Source organism: Carcharodon carcharias, chromosome 1, assembly GCF_017639515.1.
Source record: "Carcharodon carcharias isolate sCarCar2 chromosome 1, sCarCar2.pri, whole genome shotgun sequence".
NCBI classification, from domain to species: Eukaryota; Metazoa; Chordata; class Chondrichthyes; order Lamniformes; family Lamnidae; genus Carcharodon; species Carcharodon carcharias.
This window is the reverse complement of record NC_054467.1, coordinates 86,506,216-86,520,694: the sequence shown is the minus strand read 5'-3', so window position 1 is coordinate 86,520,694 and position 14,479 is coordinate 86,506,216. Positions and strand designations below refer to the sequence as shown.

At 37.7% G+C, this 14,479-nt stretch overlaps 1 protein-coding gene across 1 annotated transcript in view; it reads right to left on the bottom strand.

The window, feature by feature from the left end:
• ap1ar (adaptor related protein complex 1 associated regulatory protein) overlaps positions 1–14,479 on the bottom strand; it is a 102,185-nt gene that overhangs the window by 36,158 nt on the left and 51,548 nt on the right. The window contains exons 3-6 of the mRNA XM_041184645.1: positions 12,711–12,737; positions 11,244–11,269; positions 8,896–8,992; positions 671–769 (exon numbers count right to left, since the gene is read on the bottom strand). Of these exons, the coding sequence (XP_041040579.1) occupies positions 671–769; positions 8,896–8,992; positions 11,244–11,269; positions 12,711–12,737 (249 nt within the window). The remainder of the gene's footprint in view (positions 1–670; positions 770–8,895; positions 8,993–11,243; positions 11,270–12,710; positions 12,738–14,479) is intronic.

The following is a 14,479-nucleotide window of genomic DNA, read 5'->3' as shown; positions in this document are numbered from 1 at the left end:
TCTATACAAACTTGTTACTTAAATTGGCAACTGCAATAAAACAGTAGCTTACATTTAGAGTGGCACCATTATCCAGCAGTTTTATATCTGGTCTATAGTCAGACAAAGCAAAGTTCTGCACTATGTACTTTAACACTTCTGAACAGTGCTTTGATCACCAGCATTGGAATGTCAGTAAAATTTTGATGTTAATGTCGAGTAAAGGTTAAAAGTTGGTTTAGCAGACCACAGTAATCCAAATAAATTTTAAGTTTGAAGAGTTGGCTTGGATCAGTTTCTGTTATATTGTGGCTAATGTGAATTTCGAGACTAATTCCTCAGGGGTTCTAACATTTTGACTGCACTTAGATTGACAACCTCAAATTAAAGTTATTCTTGTACTTCATGCGTCAAGTTGCAGAAACTGAAGCTTGCTGGCCTATTCGATTACCTCATCTGGTAATTTCAATGACTACCAGTGACAAAGCACTTCTAACTGTGGATTTATAAACAATAATTAATTTGAGTAGAGCCAATACCTTTTGAGTGCATTCTAAACTGGACAAGGTCTTTGTTGTTGAAAAGAAGAAACTTAATGTGATATATGTGATCAATTACAATAAAGCTCGTTAACAAGAGATGAGTAAAGACTTTCGCAGATCAGAACCAAATAGGGGCTTCATGCCCTCACCTCCAATAACTTTTTCTGCTTTGCTGCCCTGGCTGCTTCACGTTGTGCAGCATAAAATGCTTCTTCTTCTATCTTTAACTGCTCCTCTTGTGCAGCTAACTGCATGTGAACGAAATAAAAAGGGTTAACAAATGATAAACCTCTCTAAGAAAACAAAATGTTACAAACATTTTGAGCAGTAGGTTAGTGTTCCTCTGTATGAACTTAACACAAAACAAAGAATGTACAACTTAATTAAAAATGAAAGCAAAAAGAAAATGAAATCATAAGTTGGGGAAAATCAAAGCTGAAACAGGATGAGAACGGTGATTTTGAGTTTTTCTGTTTTCTACTTATGCGCGAAATATTACTCATGTCAATATGAAAACTCAGCATTTAGTTTCAAGCACAAGGGAGATCATAGCATATTTTAGGAATGGGGGAAAAAATAGACATTTCTTTTTTGGTTGATCTCAATCGACCTTCTCACCCTAATGTCCACTTATTTTCTGTTATTTTAGAAAAAAAGATGTGTTTGTCTTTTGACCTATTTATCACTTCTTCCATACAGATATTTCCAATATGAAAAAGTTCCAAATACCCAACTTACTACTAGTTTCCTATTGTCAAATTATAGCTTCTAATTTTTAAATCAGTGTTAACAATTTGGATCATCTTCAATACTTTCAATGTACCTATGTCACAGAGACTACAGCGATTGAAGGCAGTAGCTCATCACCACCTTCTCAAGGGCAATGAGGGACAGGCAATAAATGCTAGCCTAACCAGCCACACCCAAATTCCATATGTGAATTTTTAAAAAATAATCACCTTTATAATTTTGAATCTGTTGGATCATCCCACAAGTGGGAAAAAGCCCAACTTCTTTAACCTTCTCTAACTTGAATTCCTAAGTCCTGGCAACATTTTGTCTTATTTTGCACCCTCTCTAGGACAGTCATGTCCCTTCCCTTCAGATGGGGTAACCCAGTGCCCTGCACAATATCATATATTTTGATTTTTATTCTATCCCTTTTTGAAAACAACTTAGCACTTTGTCTTTTCACAGTGGAAATTAAATGTTTGACTGTGAATTCAGCTCAAAAATCATATGCTGTAAAATTGTGCTTTTTTTTCTTGTTAATCTTTTCTTTTTTTCTCTAAAAGTTGTTGATGTGCAGTTCCGTGGATGACAATTACCCTAAAATTTGTGAAGTAAGAGAACTGTATGCACTTTGATGGCAATCCTACGCATTGGCAATGACTAAGAAAACACTGTTAGTTAAGATGGTTTGCCTGTAAGCCCTTCTTTGCAGTTATCTTAGATAAAACAACTGCCATTTAAAACAAATAAAACTTATTCACTTTCATATGTAAAACCATAACATTGCTAAATAATATATTGGATTGTTTCATACACCAAAATAAAGGTCCTGTAGATTAAGCACAGTCATTGATTGCTAATATACACTTCCATAGATGCTTATACAAGAGATGGGTTAATGGTCCCTCTTCAAACCTTGCCAATAATAAATGTTTAAGAATTTCTTCAGATTTTGAACTCAGCACAAATCTACTTAAAAACAAAAACAGAAAATGCTGGAAAAACTCAGCAGGTCTAAAAGCATCTGTGGAGGGAAAGACAAAGTTAACATTTCGAGTCCACGTGACTTCTTCAGAGCTAAAGAGAAGAGTCTGAAGAGGCAGCATACGGACTCAAAACGTTAACTCTGTCTTTCTCTCCAGAGATGCTGTTTCAGATTTCCAGCATCCACAGTATTTGCTTTCCATTTAAAATCAATGTAAAATTAACACACTAAGCTAGCTTGAGGGATAGTCAACCTCTGTTAATTCTGGTTCTATAATGTTTTCCTAATTTCAATAGGTGCTCCTCCAGGCAACATAATACACAATCAACTGGAGGGGTTAAAGCCAGATTTCCCATTGAGAGTTTATCACAACCACTGTACACAGGATGCATTGGGCAGAGGTCAGTCATCTCACTACAGTGACAAGGAAAAATTTGGTGCAGTGGCCATGCACTTAGCAGAATGCATAATCTATATCACTAGTGATATCCTCTTGTGTATAGGCAAAGCATGTGCAGTTTCAAAGGAAACACTGGGAAATGGAAAGAATGAGGAAGAACAGGAGCATATCAGGTGCAATATATTGTTAACAAAAATAAAAATACCTGATAAAACTCAGCAGGTCTGGCAGCATCTGCGGAAAGGAACACAGTTAATGTTTCGAGTCTGTATGACTCTTCAACAGAACTAAGTAAAAATAGAAAAAAGGTGAAATATAAGCTGGTTTAAGGGAGGGTGGGACAAGTAGAGCTGGATAGAGGGCCAGAGATAGCCAAAAGATGTCACAGACAAAAGGACAAAGAGGTGTTGAAGGTGGTGATATTATTTAAGGAATGTGCTAATTAAGGGTAGAAAGCAGGGCAAGCAAGGTACAGATAGCCCTAGTGGGGGTGGGGTGGGGTGAAGGGAAGGGATTGAAATAGGCTAAAAGAAAAACCTATATAAATTATTGGAAAAAGGGGGGGATTGGAAAGGGGGTGGGGATGGAGGACCGATCCCCACCTTTTTTCAAATAATTTATATAGATTTTTCTTTTCCCACCTATTTCCGTTATTTTTAAATGTATTTCCATCCATTGTTTTATCTCTACCTTTTAGCCCATTTCAATCCCTTCCCTTCACCCCACTCCAACCAAGGCTATCTGTACCTTGCTTGTCCTGCTTTCTACCCTTAATTAGCACATTCCTTAGATAATATCACCACCTTCAACACCTCTTTGACCATGACATCTTTTGGCTATCTCCACCTATCAATGGCCCTCTATCTAGCTCTACTACACCGCCCCCCCCCACCGCCACCCCCCGCTTAAACCAGCTTATATTTCACCTCTTTTCTATTTTTACTTAGTTCTGTTGAAGAGTCATACGGACTCGAAATGTTAACTGTGTTCTTCTCCGCAGATGTTGCCAGACCTGCTGAGTTTTTCCAGGTATTTTTATTTTTGTTTTGGATTTCCAGCATCCACAGTTCTTTGCTTTTAATCGCAATATATTGTTAAATGGATCCAAACCAGATGAAGTGTGACACTAGATACAGATCCTTCTCGATAGGAGGTTGATTCACAGGATACCGCATTACAGACCCCAGTCTCCTGCCTACTAATCCCCTCAGGATTTAAAGTAACCACAACCGCGAAAGTGCTAAAAGCCTTAAAGTTTTTTTTAAAAATGTCACCATTTAATGTTTGCAGTCTTAGTTTACACTTGACTTTCCCAACTAACACATCCTTTCCAGTTCCTTTTAAGTCCAATACTAGATAATATTTCTGTAACCTAATACAGAGACATGACAGCCAGTTAGCAGAGCCTGTGTGGATGAAAAAAAACTCTCAAATATCTTTAAAAAAATATATGAATGCAGATATTATTCTCATTTCCTCCCACAGGTATTTGCACATGCTGTGTTGGATGTCAAATCAGTAGCCAGTTGGTTTGAGGTATCCAGAGAAGGGGCTGCAGGTTGGGAAGGAGAGAATGAGCACGCAGAAGTGAACTACAGGTCAATTTCCTGTCAAGTGTTTGACAGCCCTGCTTGGTTTCTAGAAATTAAGGTACACCAAACCAGTTCCATGAAGCTATTCTTCTCCCTGCCCTCATCAGATATTTATGCTTTGAAATGACAAGTATGTACTGAAGTCAACAGGAATTTCTATTATTCAACAGCTAAAAGTCTGAGGCAGGAGGTACAAAAAAAATGGTGTCAAGTTCCTTGCTCCAATCATCTTAGCTTTTTTGGAGAGAGTGATCTTTAAGTGATTTGTTTTAGTCAAACCCAAAAGCAGCATAAATCTCAGCTTTGGATTTAACCAGGAAGCTTTAGTTCAATCTGTGAACTGGATATCTTTTAAAACTGTACTTGTGTCCCAATATGTTGCACAGTGATAGGATAATTTATATTATTGCTCACATCCTCTGCTATAGTTAAGTCCTTCATTCCATAAAATAATCCTTCTTTGTGTAAATATCTCTTCCATTTTAAGGCTTATACATAAGGACATCACAGTGGAAGGTCTTGGGAATGTTATGCTCATATTTTAATGGATTTTTAGAAATGCAAACTGCTTTTCATAGGAGGGTTTAAAAAAACTTAGGTACACTTTGATGTGCAAATGGCTTTCACACATTCATGCAATTATAAGAATCTAAAATAATGAAATGTTATAAATGATTTATTTTCAGAACGCAGAGTTCAGTTGTCTCATATTTCAGCAACCTTTTGGTGTGCCATTTTCAATATTGGCTATATTATTACCCTTAGCTGAAAAAAGGACATTTTAATTGAACTAACAATGTTAATTCAATTAGGAATGTTATTGGGTTTCTGCCCTATTTGGTCGAGAACTAGAGTGACACCTGTTTAAGGTGAACAGCAGAAGACCCAAAGGCAACATTAAAAACTTTATTTTTTAAAAATGCATCAAGTACATAGGATCTGGAATGCATTGCCCAAGGTGGAGGCATATTTAATCGTGGTTTTATGAAACAGGGATACCAGGTAAAAGCAGGGGGGAGACACTAGCTGAATTGCTCTGTAGCGAGCTGGCACAGACACGACAAGCTAAATGGCCTCCTTCTGTGCTGTAACCATTCTATGATTTCTAGTTGCTCAGATATGAATGCACAAACATATGAATTAGGAGCAGAAGTAGGCCACTCAGCCCCTTGAGTGAGCCTGCTCCACCATTCAATAAGATCATGGCTGATCTGATTGTAACCTCCCGCCTACCCCCAATAACCTTTTACCTCCTTGCTTATCAAGAATCTATGTGCGTATAAATAATATCCACCCATCAAGATGAAAAATGACAACAGAGAAGTGGGTTTTCTATTTTTGTTCAATAACTTGGGGAATAGCATAAAATTCACCCTGCATCACCTAACAACATGTTTTAACTTCAGCTTATCTGGCTATTTCAGCTGAAAATTGAACTGGGATTGTTCAACTCAGAAATATGAATAGCTGTAAGAAGCTGATAGAACATATTAGACTCAAGAATGCTATGCCACAGAGTAGTATGATGTGGGCTCCTACCCATAACCTCCAGTTTCAGGTGTACTATTGTTGGAAAGCATAGAGCTGATACCACATGCTTCCCAAGGGTAAGGGTAGAGGATCACTCCCGATTGGTGCTGCAGTGGCATACCTAGAACCCTGGGGGACACCTGCTATGAATACCTGCCTTCCCCTCCCAATCAGGGATAGTTGATAACAAGTGCAAAGGGAGAAAATGCTTTCAAAACAAAAGCAGAAGGACTCCCTGCCTTAGCCAAGATAGCACCCTCACCCCGATTTGGGAAGTCCTGCCCCCCAAACCCGGAACCCACCATTTCTGCCAGAGTAGATGGTGGGGGGTGGGGGAGGGGTGGGGCGGCAGGGGAGAGAGAACAGGGGCAGGTTGTAGCTTGCACCTGTGTGGTAAACGGAGGCTGATGTATATGTAAAACGTGCAGCTGCTTTCAAGCAGGTGCAATTTCTGTTAGTGGGATTTCCAAAACATGACTTGTGGGCATTACACATTTGAACAAATTGTCTAAAACTGTTGAAGTTATTTGGAGAGGTCACGTGTTGGGGAAGAAAACAGTTAAAGGAGTTCAACTGCTGATTATTGGTTAACAGCCCAAATACCTATTTGATTGCTCAAAAGAATAAAAGGGAAAACAGGTGAGAAGTTTTGACTGTGGAGAGCTTTATGATCAGTAATAAAATTATCTGAAGGAGTCTGTCTTGCCTTCTGTCTTCATTTCCAAGCAACTATTGGAGCTTAATAACATGCCCCTTTGGGATTGTTAAAAGTCGGCATGAATGTGCCTTAAAAAGTGGATAAATTCAGTGGAATTGTCAATTTAGTGGAATTGTCAAACTGTCAAGACACTTAAATCCCCAAGCTCTTTAATTTTTTTGAAAAAAAAAGTAGTCTGCAGTTGAAGAAAAATCAGTGCTTTCAATTTCTCTAGCTGTCTGTTGACATAAACCTGAGGGCCCTCATTATAGGATTACTGCTGCATGATTGATTCCACAATCAGGAGAAAGTGCCCTCGATATTCAGATTTTTGGTTAGGGGAGGTGGGGGGTGGGGGGGGGGGGGGGGGGGGGGGGGGGGGGGGGTGCAGCTGTTAATGGTAGCTGGGCTCTCCACCTCCAGAAACCATGTGGAGGCAGTCACAGGGGCTGCTGCATGCAGAGGTGGGCGTTTAAAAGGCTGGTCGCAGTGCACCTGGACTTCATCCCAGCTATATGTAAAAAAAAAAGCCAAAAACAGTCCTCTAGCTGTCAGTCTTCTCACCTCCTCATTCCCCATGCCCCATCCATGTCAATTCATGCCTTTCTACCCACCTCCATGGCCCCTCATAACCTCCACATCAACCCATGCCCCTCTCCCCACCAACATTGGCCTTTTATAGCCACTATGCCAATATAGTGCCAATCCATTCCCCTCACCCACCACTCTTTGCCTTTACACCCTTGATGCCAACTCATCCAGTATCCACCATGGGCAGACCTCTGGATCCATGGTGAGATGAAATGAAGTTCTGTGCTTATTGATGACTTCACGATTTTAAAATGCCTCATTCAAAAAAACCCAGTCAATACATTTAAATTTAAATTCCTTCGCAGATTTAATCCCTCATTTAAAAAAAAACAAATAATCATTTCCTTCAAGTACTTAATCCCTTATGAAAACCAACATTTGTATTCATAGCCCCAGAGACTTAATAGCCACTTGGAGCTGTTAATCAAACTGTGAACTTACAGGCCCCACCCCACTGTATGTTGATAAGTTGTAAGATGATAGATTGTGGAATCAATCATGCAGCATTAACCCTATAATGAGGGCCCACAGGTTTATGTCAACAGACAGCTAGAGAAATTGAAAGCACTGATTTTTCTTCAACTGCGGACTACATTTTTTTCAAAAAAATGAGAGCTTGGAGATTTAAGTGCCTTGACAGTTTGACAATTCGATTGAATCTATCCACTTTTTAAGGCACATTCATGTCTAATTTTAACAATCCCAAAGGGGCATGTTATTAAGCTCCAGTAGTTGCTTGGAAATGAAGACAAAGAAACCAAGACAGACTCCTTCAGATAATTTTATTACTGATCACAAAGCTCTCCACAGTCAAAACTTCTCACCTGTTTTCCCTTTTATTCTTTTGAGCAATCAAATAGGTATTTGGGTAGTATAATAATCAGCAGTTGAACTCCTTTTATTGTTTCCTTCCCCAACACTTGACCTCTCCAAATAACTCCAACAGTTTTAGACAATTTGTTTGAACGTCTAATGCCCACAAATCATGTTTTGGAAATCCCATCTGTTTGAAAGCAGCTGCACGTTTTACATATACAGCAGCCTCCGTGAATCACGCATGTGCAAGCTACAACTTGGCCCTGTTCACACCCCCACCCCCCCATCTACCCTGGCAGAAATGGTGGGTGCCAGGTTTGGGGTGGACTTCCGGAATCAGGGCGAGGGCGCTATCTTGGCTAAGGCAGGGAGCTCTTCTGCTTTTGTTTTGAAAGTATTTTCTACCTTTGCACTTTCTTTTGGCTTGTGTTTATGAAGTCAGGAATTTCCTGACTCTGCGCTTTTAACTCAGGAGAGAAAATGTGACCTATGTGTTGGGCTAAATTTATATTCATGAGGTTTGGAATTAATTGATAAAGAGGCTAAGGATATCCCAGGCAAAAGACTTCAACTCTCACCTGCTTAGATCAGTACTGCCACTTTAGTTCCATGCCTCACCAACAAATTCTAACGGCTTGACATTGTGCACGTTGTTCAAAATGAACGAAGAAAACTATTTCCGAAAAATTCTCTCAGTTGTGGTAGGAATCAATTTGGTATGGGATCATGCATAAAATCTAAATGGATTCCCCTTTCGATTCACAAAAAGAGGCATTTTTTTTTACTGAAGTCAATGAAAATTTCTGCAATGCAATGTTCTACCTGAGCTGTCAGCCTTCAAATTACTTTATTAAATTTGAGTTGTAGACATGCTGTATGTGGTCACCAGTATTTCAACGTAACAAGTATCAGTTATCATGCCAAATATGAACGCAACCTCATCAACCACAAAACAAAGTATCTCCCTCATTTATAAAAAAAAATTTGAACGCCTGAACAGCAAAGAACAAACTAAATTATCTGCCTTATACCTCAGTCTGGAGCTGTTTGTCCACCGCCACTTGCTTCTGAGCAATAGCATCATACTGTCTATTGTGAAGGATTTGGACTTCATCTTCATTAATTGGTCTGTCAAAATTGGAATAGCAATGAATGTAGTAACCAGATTCACGTCAAAAGCATAATATTGTTAGAATTAACACACAAGGTATTTCTGGTATATCACACAACAATTTTAAAAAATTGTTCACCACATGAACTGCAGCTATTCAAAAACATGGCTCACCTTCTCAAGCGCAACTAGGTAAGATTAAATGCTAGGCATTGCTTATGAGGCCCACATCTCAAACATGAATTGTAAAAAAAATTTTTTGGTTTGAACTTTTTAAAATCACAGCAACAGAATTATTCAATGTTTATTTCTCAGAATGTTAATACCTCATTCTAAAACTAAAAAGCTAACATGATGGCTTTCAGATATCTGATTAAACAAGGTGGCAAGTTTTTCATAATAAAAACCAAAGCGTCCTGAAAAGTAACAAAATTAATCTTTTTTTTAAATAAAAGATGATAGAATTCTTGTGCTACAGTTAAATTTTACAATAAAAAGTTTAGGTGAGGTGAATAGATGTAAAAACATTTTTGAATAAAGTTACCACCATGAAATATAACGCCTGAACATACAAAACAGGGAAAGGCTAGCTGATCCATTGAGCCTGTTCGTAACATTACAAGATTGTCACATTATTACAATAAGATATAATGGCTCTGACAGGCTCAGGAAATGTAGAATGCTTCAGCTGCTACATTTTGCACAATGCAAGACGCCCCATAGGGTTAATGGAAATCCATATTTAAATAAAAGACAAACAATCAAATGCATTTCCTTAAAACAGTCATTTACCTACAGATTCCTAAAAATTGATGAATTAGTAATATCTCCCATACCATTGCTTGCAGAAAGTTGGAAGGTTGACTATTTTATGAATCTGGAGCATTGTATTATATAAAGAACAAGATATTAGTTTGTCGCCAAGGATCAGTCCCTTAAGGGCCCCACAGTCTAATTGCCAAGAAAAAGTCCACTACAGGTCAACTGTCTTAGAAACATGCCAGCATTTCAATTAGCCATTTTTTGCTACTGTGTAAACATCCCTATGAATTCAAAATGTTTTGCTTTTTTTTCCTATCCTCAGTGATCTGGATTTTTCAGTCAACAGTGAAGGCACAGCCTTTGCCCTTTATTGCGCTTACAGAGCTGCCTGCGGTCTTCCCAACAGGGGTGAGAAGCGTTGCCTGGAATGGTTGCAGCTGAAGTGCAGCCTGAATGGAGAGATTAACCTGGAAATGTCTGAAACTCTTGGTCCAGAGGTGCAATAATGGCCCTGTTCAATTTTGAAACATTCACCAATTTTGTCTGTTTTGAGGTGATTCATTTTTTCCTTAAATGAGGATTGTTTCTTTTTAAAATTTTTAATACATATCTTGTATTGCTCAGAGGTTCCCCCTGTCTATTGTATACAGGTGTCACAATTTGCTGTACAGTAACTGCACAAAGTAAATGCTGCTTTCGCATTGCTGGAACCTATTCAATTAATTCCCATCGAAAAGCATGTTCATTGCTCGTGATTTTGCCGTTTGCAACGTTTCACAAGAACGTAACCCTTGCGAATGACGGGACTTTACTATGATCAGTATGTTCAGTTTGGAAGATCTTTCAATTTTACGGTTTTGCTATGAAGACTAAATGGTCCAGAAATTACTGTTGTCTATTGATAAAATATTGTATGCTTTTGTAATATTAACTTATTTAAATAAACATTGCTTTTTTATAGATTAACCTAATCTAGTCATCTTTTCACATATCTCTTAATTTCTTCCCTCTTTTTAGAAACATACCCAGTTGTCTCTTGAATCCATTTGTATGTAAGCTTGAGCAATCTTCTCTGGTCACTTTGTATTACCCCCTTGAAAGCAAAGGTTGCGCCCAATTTCCTTTTGTTAAATACCTAACTGACCATCGTTAGCAACAGAGGGACGACGAGCAGCCTCAGCAGTCCCGAAGTTGAAGAAGGGAAAACAAAATTATCCTTTACATACAATTAACTAGGTCACCATTCAAAAAGATGATTCTCACCTTCCATGAATTTGAGATTATATGATACAGAATAGGTTTCTCCACTCTGAATGTGTAAAGGCCTCAGAAGGAAAGAATGTTTGTTTGAATGATTTTTATGCACAGGTTAAAAGAGGAGGCTTTTTAAAAATAATTTTAAAGTCAATCTGAATGATTTAAGCTAATTCCTATAGACACGCTAATAAGTCAGGGTTTAGCTACAAAATGTACTTCTTCAGTTAGGTCACTTTTCAAGCTTCTTACCTCTGGTTGAATCCTGGGCTTTCAGCCTGTAAAAACAAAGAAAAAAATCACAAAACTCACTTTTTAAAAACATTTATATTAAAATGTTTAAGCAGTCTCCTTTTGCCCATCTTGTGTCATACAGTTTAAACATTTGCACATAAGACAATTTATAAAATTCTGCAATGTTTGTCTAATAGTAGAGTCACAATATAAAATATACAGTATAATATTAGAACATTAGCCTTACACCTTGGGGTACAGTAAATGTATGCACTAATACTAAGACCATATGAATGCTGATTTCCATTTTACAAGTAGCAAGCCACAAAATAAATATGAAAAAAATTTATAAATATTTTGTTAATAGGAGACAAATGTTTATACATTATCCAAAGAACTGCAAATCAAGACTGTCACAATTAATTCAAATACCTATTAGATGTAAAATTTTTCATTATATTTGATTTGGGAAGATCCTCAAAAGGGAGGTTGTTTTTTTTCCCCTACATTACATCATGTGAACTTAGCAATTTTTTTTTGTGTTCATTCTATTTTAAACATTATCACCCAAATACTAAATTAAAAGCACAGCAAATTTGTGGCATCTATTGTAAACTTATGATCTAATTATTCAACAGGGCCAGCAATTGGTGATTACACACAGTACTCATGTACACCATTGACGGGGTGCATTTTTGCAGGTGTAGGGTTTATATGGATTTTGGTTCTTTTCTTGGGAACTACATCAGGAAATGAAACTCAAATATGCTGATGTTGGTCCATAGGTTGGGAAAGCAAATTCTTTAAGCTGGGATGTATATTTTCTTTCTCTAGTGGTTCATTACACAAAACTTTAAAAAAAATAAAGGTCTTCCGCCAGATTAAGTGATATCATTAATTTCAGAAACTTGCAGGTTTTTTTTTAACTACAGTAAATCTGGAAATGTCTGTCCAAGAAACAGTATCTTACACAAGTTAAAATATTTTGGTATCGTCTTCACCATTGTCATTTATGATGTTTTATTAGCATGGTGCCAAAATAGGTTGACTGGCTTTATTTATGCTATAAATCTTAGACATTTATATGCAATTACGAGTGGGTCAATGGAGGATAGAATTTCTCTCAATTTAGATGCCAATTGTTAAGTGTTCATGAAAAATACTTTGTAATAAAGAAATGTCACTTTAGTATATTTAGGGAAAGATTAATTCTAAATGTTTCTCCCATTTCTTCTGAAAAATAAATTCTAAAATTAATTTTAAAAATCACAAATGAATGTTTGAAATGTGACAAGCAAAATACTGATTGTTAATTACCAAAATTTTTCATAGACTTTCAGGTTAAGACTTTTTGTCTAGCTTTGATTAGATATGTTTAATAGCAATCTCATGCGTCTGTTAGGGACACAGCTGTAATACAGTTAAACGTTAATCGTCTCTAAGTGCACTTTGACAGATTCCCCATGGGAGCTGATGTAAACGTACCTCATCACTCTCCACCAAATTCTCAAACTGTAAATAAGCAGAATGGTGGTTAATTTTAACTTAGTGTCATACATCATGATGAGATGCTTTGTCTGAACAATCTGTTATATGGGACTCAGTGGAAAAAGGGCAGATAGAAATTTTGTATACAAGAGAACCATATGTTAAGAATGATGGCCAAGTCAAAGCTCTCCAGTTTCACTGAATGACCCAAAGAAGTTAACCATAATATGTTTTCCTTCGAGACACCTCAAATTTAGTTTGTTGCATAGTAATAATGTTGCACAATAGAAACAGGTGTTACAATAAGGATTCAAAAGTAATAAGACTACATGTAGACAATTGGGACCATAATGTACTGCAATAATTCAAATCAAATACATGTCAAGTTTCCCCATGTCTACACATTCAAAAATAAAGACACATCTACTAATGCACCAGCTATCTGCATCCAGAGATCCATTAATAGCATCTCTCAATAGTGACCTCTAGTGAAATAACTCCGTATTAATTTAGGTTTTGCTCTTTGTCAGATTATCATGATACGGTGGATTGCAGACAAACAAACAGCTGCTGCCATCCACTGTCAACTGGTGGAACAATTTGGATGGGGGATGGTGTGCTCATATGCTGTAGTCAGAAAGGGAGTGGTAATGGTTCTCTTAGGAGAGGCAGAACAATGGACTCAAGGTTCCACATGCCATCCAAGAATGATGAAAGCGGTATGACTAACGGTATACCGGGGAGGCGGCAGTGCTAGTCAGGCAGCTACCTTCTTCAGGTGGAAGAGGAGGAGGAGGAGGAGGAGGAGGAAAACCAGGGGAAGAGTTCCCTAACACTTCAACTAGAGTAGAATGCTATCACAGGCTACTGAGATCCACACACAATCTGTGCCATTCCTCCTCTGAGATCAATAAACCACTCTTAACTGTCATGGGTTGTATACTTTTTCTGTCAAATTAGTTAATACGTCATTATGTAAACTGTTGCTTCTTAATTAATAAACTATCTTAAAATTGCTTACAAATAGTCGACTGCCTATCGTAGGTAACTGTGGCCCTGAATCCCAGAATCTTACAATTACTAACACTTTATAGCGAGTTGTGCTGTTCATATTCCATTCACAAGAAGCCTAGAGAGACTTAGAGTCCTCGCCTAGTGAGATTTAGGGTCATCAGCTGCCTAATGACTAGCTAGTTACTGATTTGTTTTTGGTGTGGTGGAGAGAGAGGGTTGAAGCAGACTCTCTGTGGGGTTGAGGCAATTTCAAGATGATACACTTGAGAAAGGAGGCTGAAAACAAAGTCAACCCTCTGTGGCAAACTGGATAATCCAATGTTTGAACCAGGCAGGTCTGCAATGCTCCAGGGAACAGTTGATGATTGAGCAACCGGTAAGAGTCATTGATGGTACATACTGGAATAAACCAATCACAGGAATTCTTGACACACTGCTCTAAATAAGCCTGCAAGCCAATGGCTTAGAGTCTTTACTGGATAAACTGTGCTAGGTGCCGATACACTGCAGCTTTATCTTCAGCTCCAGCACAAAACTACCTTGATCCAAATGTAGTAAACATCAGGATTTTAAAAAAATATTTTCTTCTATATAAATAGGGGAGTTAATTTTAACAAAAACATTTCTTCCACTTTAAGCATCAGAAGTTTAGGATATATTGTAGCCCTCAAACTGGCAATGATGCTATAATACATTAGATACATCACTTGAGGTTTTTTCCTAAGGGGTTCAAGTAATTGATACAAAGAAAT